General features: G+C 41.7%; 2 protein-coding genes across 10 annotated transcripts in view; one reads left to right on the top strand and one right to left on the bottom strand.

The window, feature by feature from the left end:
- Positions 1-254: 254 nt before the first annotated feature.
- LOC129821983 (uncharacterized) lies at positions 255-4590 on the top strand. Its single transcript, XM_055879787.1, has 5 exons — positions 255-608; positions 959-1297; positions 1480-1677; positions 1896-1924; positions 2022-4590. The coding sequence occupies exons 1-5, from the start codon at positions 560-562 to the stop codon at positions 2124-2126; spliced, it is 720 nt and encodes a 239-aa protein (XP_055735762.1). The 5' UTR covers positions 255-559; the 3' UTR covers positions 2127-4590.
- The window catches only part of LOC129821982 (rap1 GTPase-activating protein 2-like), a 92027-nt gene continuing 86787 nt past the window's right edge, over positions 3173-8412 (bottom strand). For all 9 annotated transcript variants that reach the window (XM_055879779.1, XM_055879782.1, XM_055879781.1 and 6 more), the window contains 3 exons: positions 7577-7685; positions 7136-7206; positions 3173-5900 (listed from right to left, as the gene is read on the bottom strand). In XM_055879779.1, the coding sequence (XP_055735754.1) occupies positions 5892-5900; positions 7136-7206; positions 7577-7685 (189 nt within the window). In that variant the 3' untranslated portion in view covers positions 3173-5891. The remainder of the gene's footprint in view (positions 5901-7135; positions 7207-7576; positions 7686-8412) is intronic.

Here is an 8412-nt window from a genome sequence, read left to right as displayed (position 1 = left end):
TTAGTAAATGTAATGCTGAATGTATTTTCTATGTAAGGAGTTAATAATTGTGCCCAGCCCACAGATTTCGGGGTTCAGCCTGAGGAAGGATGTGATTTGTCTTTTGGAGTTGGAGAGAGAGAGCGTGTGTGTGTGTGTGTGTGTGTGTGTGTGTGTGTGTGTGTGTGTGTGTGTGTGTGTGTGTGTGTGTGTGTGTGTGTGTGTGTGTGTGTGTGTGTGCGTGCGTGCGTGCGTGCGTGCGTGTGCGAACTTCCTTCCTTACTTCCAACTCGACTGAGGCAGCTGGTGGAAACCATTTCGCAATTGCGGAGAGTACACTCCCAATGAGGGGGGAAAATGTAATGAGAAAGTGAGAGAACAATTGAAAAACGAAGAACAATTTGTATACGCCTGGTAAAAACACAGTAGTTATTGCGCTGATAAGGTTCAGTCCAGCTTCCTGAGGCACCAGGACATGTCTTGGGGCTGCTCTATGGAACCCGTCATGAGCTCATACAGAGGAAAGTAACTAGAAGGGGAACGCTGAAGAAAAACATACTATTCTAAGGGAAAGAAAGACATGTACAACTGTCTGTTTCTCTCATTGACCTGTCTATGCATTCTCTCGGGTAAGTCCAACTACTTTTGTTTAGGATTCCTGACAGTTGTGGATGTAACCTTGGTTTTACAACCAGAAGTAGGATGACCAACAAACACCTGAAACCGCTATCTAGGATGTCACTTAAGAAAAGGAAGGAGAAGTAATCAATCAAACAATCTAATCTAAATTGATGTACCATCTGCTTTCCTATAAAAGAGGTATCATGAGAAATAACTACTCTCAATTGGTTCTCTCTCATTACTATAAATGTAGATTTCTATTAGGATATTCATTGCTGTAGAGGCTGCTCCTCTATTGTCTCGTGAATTGTTTACATCATATTTATGTGTTAACTTTTTTCAACTTTTGTTCCCTCAGGTTATGATGCAGAGGAGTGTGTGACTTCTATCTTGGCAAAGAGAAGTTCTGTTAACGTACCAAAGGGGGGCACTCTTTCCCTATCCTGTGTTGTTCAGCATTGTGGAGATGATGGCTGGACAGGAGGATGGGGTCTGTCAACAGAGGGACAGTTCCTTCTCTTTAGTCCCACTCCAAGGCATCATCTCTCCAACGTCACGTTGACAACCAATAGAACCCGTCTGCTCATGGACATCCTCAAAGTCAACCAATCAGATTATGGAATGTACCAATGCCAGATCACCTGGGTTGAGGGATACACCAGTGTTGGACATATGACGCATGTGAACATTACTGCAGGTACATATGGTCCTTCTATTGTTAATACATTTCATGCAAGTAATGTACAGTATGTATTTTTTTTTTTTTTTACCCCCAAAATAAGAAACAATCACAGAAAATGACCACTCCACATTCCGAGATGAAAAGTAGACTGGTATGTGCTCTGACATCAATGATTTTGCTGCACCCTTTCTCTGTAGCCATACCACCCACATCCGTGTGGAAGGTCTATTCCAGGGTGGGGGTGTATGTAAGTACCTGTTTGGTAATCACCCTGGTTTTGGTTCTGGGTCTGGGTCTGGCTTGCCATATAAGGTCAAAGGTCCCATCTCAGCCCCCACCAATACCACCGCCGAACCCCCCACCACGCACCCGAAGCGCACGCAAGGACAAGCCCCGTAAGACATATCTTTCTTTATCGATACAATTTCATAACATCTTGCTGCAGTATGTTGACATGCACATTTCTACCACAGCACTGTACATGACCTTGATATCCAATTGTACAGTTGATCGTGTCTACTGCTTATTTAAAGGCCAAGTCTAATGCTAATTTGTGAAGTGCCCAATTAGGTGTGCATTAATTCTGCTTTTGACTCGTATCTTTTTTTTGCAGCCACACCCAAGCCTAAACCAAAGATAGAGGTGCGTGTTCTTTAAATAATGTCTTCTGAATGCCCTTATCCTTAACCTTTTTCTAGAATGCTTCCTCGGGCTAACTTGAGTGTCTGTTTTCTTGCAGTTGGTCTATGCAGCTCTTTCAAAGCGTTGCCTTGAACAGCCGAATCCTAATCCTCAACGAGAAGCTGCACAGCCCACAGTCTACTCCTCTCTCCACTTCTCCTGACTCAGTCAGACTTTTATATTGTAGAGACCTCAACCCAACACCTCAACCCAACTCCTACCTAGCAAACACTGGTTGAGTCAACGTTGTTTCCACGTAATTTCAATGAAAGTACGTGGAACCAACGTGGAATAAGGGAAAGTGAAAGGGGGATACCTAGTCAGTTGTACAACTGAATGCATTCAACTGAAATGTGTCTTCCGCATTTAACCCAACCCCTCTGAATCAGAATAGACGTTGAATTGACGTCTGTGGCCAGGAGGTAGTGACCTCTTCAAATGGTTGGATCTCTTGGTGTAAAGGCTTAGGCGTTGGGTTGACAGTCGCTGGACCCGGGTTCGAGTCCTGACCAAGGCTATCCCCTGAATTCACTACAATATTCACCTCCGCATGTAACAGACTGTTTCGACCAAGTGGTCTCATTTCAGAGCTCTGGATTGAATGATTTCATATGTGTTCTGATTTTGTATGCGTCATGCAGTAACTGCTATCCACGCACTCAGCTAGATCATGATGTCATGTGAAAATCATCTGAGAATATAATCTATGTTCAATGTTCTAAATAATGATTTATGCAACTGTCTTTTATTTGTTAACACTAATTATTATGTAATTTGTGGAAACTACTTTCTCTGCCATGTGTTTAAATAAACAAACTAGAACTGATGTTGCATACCAAAATATTGCCACAGCTAAGCAAAGTAGAGCGACTTGTATTAAATGTTTCCCCCTCTAAACAATGTTCCATGTAAAGCAGACCTGGGTTCAGACACTATTTGAAATATTTCAACTAGTTTGAGTGTTTGCTCTAGCCTGCCTGGAGGACCAGAGGGGTGAGGTTTGCAGACTTTGGACTATCCCATTGGTCCATTAAGCCAGGCAAGCTCAATCAGGCACATATATACATTATTTAAGATGATTTCAAATAGTATCTGAACCCATGTCTAAAGCATGCTATGTCCCTTTTATAATTAATTAACAGACAAGAATGTTTAGATATGCCTCTGTTCCTTCCTGTGAGGTCACTGAATTACGCAACACAACACAAATTGACACAAAATACAACATTTTATTTTATAATAAATTCTAAATGGCACATTACATAACGAAATATACATATACATTTGTAGGCTTTTTAAATTAAAATGTATTTTCATTTGACCTATTTCATTAATTTAATCTGCAATTACATTTTTTTTTTACATAACATCAATAGCAAAAGATAAAATCAATAAATTATGGCCCTATTAACAGAGAGTAGGCTGAGGGGCACTTGTGGATGCCCTCTACGAACTAAAAGACGAGTTCCTATTTAACTTTCTGCCCTGCTCAACTTTCTGAGTTTTTGTGTACCACATAACAGAACTCCAGTCACAAACACTCCAGGGATAAGAATGAACCTCTATACAGCTACAGTGCATGGATATTCTCCCAAACTCAAATATAGCTGACTGATTTGGTCACATCAATGGAGACCGTGCCATTTCAATGCGTTCCTGGGTGAAGACATTCACACATGATTCGTTTATAGTCATATAGCTTACAACAAGGTAAAGTTGTATTATAATATATTTTGGAACTACAATGCGCTAACATTGCTTTTTGTTTTTTTAACATCAATTGTTTTTTCCTGTTTGCTTTTACTTAAGACTGAAAAAATGACCCATCATAATCACAAAGCGTTCAATCGCACTTCCAAAATATGTAAGATCCCTTTAAAATATTCTCTGCCCAATTATTTATTTTTGGAGAAATGTTAGTGAGAGAAAAAAAAACATTGTGAAATGACTTGAACTACTAAAAATGATTTGCACGGAGCAGTCTGTGTGTTTCTCAGCTATGCATCCTTTATAGGCATACATGTTTTCAATTAACATTGATTAACTGGGTGAAATACAACTGGATGTTTGTATAAGGACATGTGAAAAGCAGACCTCGGTTCAAATACTATATAAAACCATTTCAAATCCATGATCTGTGCTTGATTAACTTGCCTGTCCCAAAACTGCAAACCAGGCAGGCTAGAGCACACACACTCAAAGTATTTGAAAGATTTCAAATAGTATTTGAACGCAGGTCTGGATTCATCAGACACCCACAGCTAAACGTCAACCAAATAAACCTTATCCAAACTCTCTGCTCAACCTCTCACACAGTGAGAAGCACATGGGAGGTGAAAGGGTTTCAGATAGATTGTAAGGCGCGACTTTGGCTAAATGAAGCTTGTGACAGAGCGCAATGGCATTTTTCTTCTCATGTGAGCAAATCTCCACAAATAGAGCACTCGGTTTATGAGGATCAAGTCCCTTCCTTCTGCTGCTTTAAGACAAACTTGAATACTTCAAAACTGTTTGATGAGGATTGAGCCATAGAGATCAATACTGTATCTATCAATTCCATGTCAATTCAGGAAGTTAACTAAAATTCCAATTCCAATTGTCCTCAATATATTCATATGAGATAAAAACATTTTTTTAAAAGGAACGGAGATGGAATTGACCCCAACCCTAGCAAACCTAGTATCTATACAGTACATAAATACTGTATCTATCTCTATTGTGGATTGATCCATTCTATTGACCTGCGTTGACTGTGGAGCAGACACATACTGTCTGTGAGGCCAAGGGGTTAGACGACCAGCGTTACAACAGGTGACTCAAAAAGCAGCTAAACTACAGCAGCAAGAACTCCTTGTTCCTTGTTAGGCAATAGAGGAACTGTCCCCAAACAGACATACTGGGGCAAAGGCAAGAGAGACAGTCCCCCAGGTTAACAACAACATCCCTTTCTGAAGGATAGTACAACAACTTACACCGACCTGGACCCAGATATGGAGATCAGAACAGAAGAGGACAACAATAAACAATCGCTGTAATCTGAGAGATGAGTGCAGCGGAAAAGTGACCTATCACCACAGTTTCATAAATCAATGACGATGAATGTTGTGAGGTTAAAGGCCCAGTGCAGTCAAAAACGAGATTTGGCTGTGTTTAATATATAGTTCCACACTATGAGGTTGGAATAATACTGTGAAATAGTGAAAAGGATGATAATGCCCTTTTAGTGTAGGAGCTGTTTGAAAAGACCTCCTGAAATGTCAGCCTGTTTTGCTGGGATGGAGGTTTGGCCTTCCATGGTGACATCACCATGTGGTAAATTTGTATTGACCAATGAAAAAGAGAGTTCCAAACCTCTCTGCCAATAATAGCTAATTTTCAGTTTTCCCTCCCACAGGCCTAGCAAAATTCTTGCTTGAGAAATTGCCTTTTGCTAAGAAGCTATTTTTGTTTCTTTTTGACAATTTTAATTGGAAAGAATCACAGTAAGGTACTTAATTGTTACCCAGAAATGATTAGATATTGAGATAAACATGCCTGCATTGGACCTTTAAACCTTGCCATGTCTAGTTGTATCAGGTTAATGTTACAGATGAGTATTTTAATCAGACCAGCGGCCAGTAAAGATGTGGTGTGATGTCAGCAACACATGGCACCTCTCACTGTGAGCTATTTCTGTACCAGACATGTCGAGAGAAAGATACTGAGAATAATCTTTTTTCCACCACTTCTTAGTTCAGACTCACAGGATTCTTCCTCCTTTCCAGCTCAGTATCTGTCTGCGTGTGTGCTCTTACACACTCGCTAGTCCACTTCATTCCCTTAAGTCATGAAGTTAAGTACATTTTGGGATTCCATTGTGATGCGTTGGTGATGTTGGGGATGTTTTTTGCTCCAACAGTGTTGTCCCTTTTTTGGAATATTCAGATTTCTACTCGGACTGCAATAGAAAATGACAGAAATGTTCCATTACAACATCATCATCATCATCATCATCATCATTCGAATGAGAGGTCAAGCTGACAGGATAATGCAGGATCTCTAGCTAGATAGTGTACTAAAGATAAGAGATGAGGTATGCAGAGCAGACAGTGCAGTGAAGAGACTCTGATACAGAACCTAGCTCAGAGCAGACAGTGTAGTGAAGGGACTGTGATACAGAACCTAGCTCAGAGCAGACAGTGTAGTGAAGGGACTGTGATACAGAACCTAGCTCAGAGCAGACAGTGTAGTGAAGGGACTGTGACACAGAACCTAGCTCAGAGCAGACAGTGTAGTGAAGGGACTGTGATACAGAACCTAGCTCAGAGCAGACAGTGTAGTGAAGGGACTGTGATACAGAACCTAGCTGAGAGCAGACAGTGTAGTGAAGGGACTGTGATACAGAACCTAGCTCAGAGCAGACAGTGTAGTGAAGGGACTGTGATACAGAACCTAGCTCAGAGCAGACAGTGTAGTGAAGGGACTGTGGTACAGAACCTAGCTCAGAGCAGACAGTGTAGTGAAGGGACTGTGATACAGAACCTAGCTCAGAGCAGACAGTGTAGTGAAGGGACTGTGATACAGTTTTGCTACTGTTCCTGATGCTGTATCATACCCTAATGACTCTGGAGGAGAACAGTGGGTCACTTCAAGACTGCATTAACTGAGCAGTGTGTTTGTGACACATGCAGCATGGTAGAGTAGAGTAGAGTAGAGTACAGTGTATAGTAAAGTATATAGTATATTTTAAACTGGGTGGTTGGAGCCCTGAATGCTGATTGGCTGACAGCCGTCGTATATCAGACTGTATACCACAGGTATGACAAAACATTTATTTAAACTGCTCAAATTACTTAGGTAAACAGTTTCTAAAAGCAATAAGGCAACTCGGGGGTTGGTGGTATATATACCACGGCTAAGGGCTGTATCCAGTCACTCAGTGTTGCGTTGTGCATAAGAACGAATGTTAGCTGTGGTATGTTGACCATATACCACACCCCCGTGCCTTATTGCGTAAGTAAAGTACAGTGCAGTATAGTATAATACAGTACAGTATAGTATATTACAGTATAGTATAGTACAGTACAGTATAGGATATTACAGTATAGTATAGTACAGTATAGTACAGTACAGTATAGTACATTACAGTATAGTATATGACAGTATAGTATAGTATAGTGAGACATCACTTACTGTTGTGGAGTGGCTCATCTTGTCAAAGCGGAACTTCAAGTTTGACCTAGGAGACATCTTACTCTTCACATCTGGAGGGAGAATAAGACAAAGCCTCCGTTAACAGAGGAATACATAGCCTATTATCACGTGTCAATCACACATTGAGGATGAGGAAACATACTCGCAAACAATCACGTAAGTAACGTGTGCTTCCTGATAGTAAAGAATGTAAACAAACCCACTACTGTACTCTACAGTGTAACGTATGGATACAGAGGGCATAGAGACCTACAGTATATAACAGAGATGGTTCAAAACCATACTCATGTGTTGAGCAAGCCTGATGACTTGCAGAATGCCTAGACTTTAGCCCAGAGGGCTAACACGGTCTTGTGGTGCGCAGGAGATCCAGGTTTGGATCCCGGTCAGTCACACCTAGGTGTCGTGTATCAGTGTTACCTGTTGGACTGCGACACATGATGAGGGGGGTGGCCGAGCCTTGGCTCTCCACGCTGAGGGACGGGAAGGGGCTGAACACGGACGACGAGGCTATGGATGAGTGGATTCCCTGGGAGAGGAAGAGGAGGAGGAGGATGACGATGAGGAAAAAGAGGAAGAAGGAAGGACGACGAGGAAGGAGAAAAGGAGGAGGAAGGAGAAGAGGAAGATGAGGATGAGCTGTCAGGGTGAGGGTAGTCATCCATTTGTATCCTTCTACTGTCACACACACTACAGACTACACACTCCAGACTAGGGCTACTAACTCAAGGCCGACAGACTTTAGCTGGAATTACTACAGATGGGCGGTTTTCAGCACTGTGCTGCCGTCGTCCAAAACTGCTCCAGAGGGACACACAAATTCCAGCCTTAGGCTCAACAGCAAAACTACAAACTGAGCTGTAAACTCTGGAACAACAGTTTTGTGTGTGTAAACACTGCTCCGTTTGTGTAATGTGTGCATGATACAATAATAATATGACATTCTCATCCTTTGCCAAGCGTGCGTGATTGACATCCAACACGATATGATCCAGAGAGAGTGACAGGAACCATAATTGACTTAATCACCAGCTGTCATGAGGTTGCATCCCCTCTATTTCTTCTCTCAGTGCTGCCAGATCCTCTCACATCATTCCAACTGTGCAATTTGTTGATGCCTTCATGCAGTTAATGATAAAACAAACATGGTCCTTACACAATTCATCATTTTGGATCCCACCACTTCTGAGCACCACAGGCCTATGACCTGCCCAATTATGTGCCAGAAGCACCATGCCAGTCCTGATCCAAATGCT

Source organism: Salvelinus fontinalis, chromosome 24 (genome assembly GCF_029448725.1).
Source record: "Salvelinus fontinalis isolate EN_2023a chromosome 24, ASM2944872v1, whole genome shotgun sequence".
NCBI lineage: Eukaryota > Metazoa > Chordata > Actinopteri > Salmoniformes > Salmonidae > Salvelinus > Salvelinus fontinalis.
This window is presented reverse-complemented; position numbering and strand designations above follow the sequence as displayed.

Coding starts and splice junctions, on each gene's coding strand:
- LOC129821983 (XM_055879787.1), top strand. CDS start 560: ATGTACAACTGTCTGTTTCTCTCATTGACCTGTCTATGCATTCTCTCG. Junction 609..958: donor CTGTCTATGCATTCTCTCGG/GTAAGTCCAACT, acceptor TTGTTCCCTCAG/GTTATGATGCAGAGGAGTGT. Junction 1,678..1,895: donor CGCACGCAAGGACAAGCCCC/GTAAGACATATC, acceptor TTTTTTTTGCAG/CCACACCCAAGCCTAAACCA.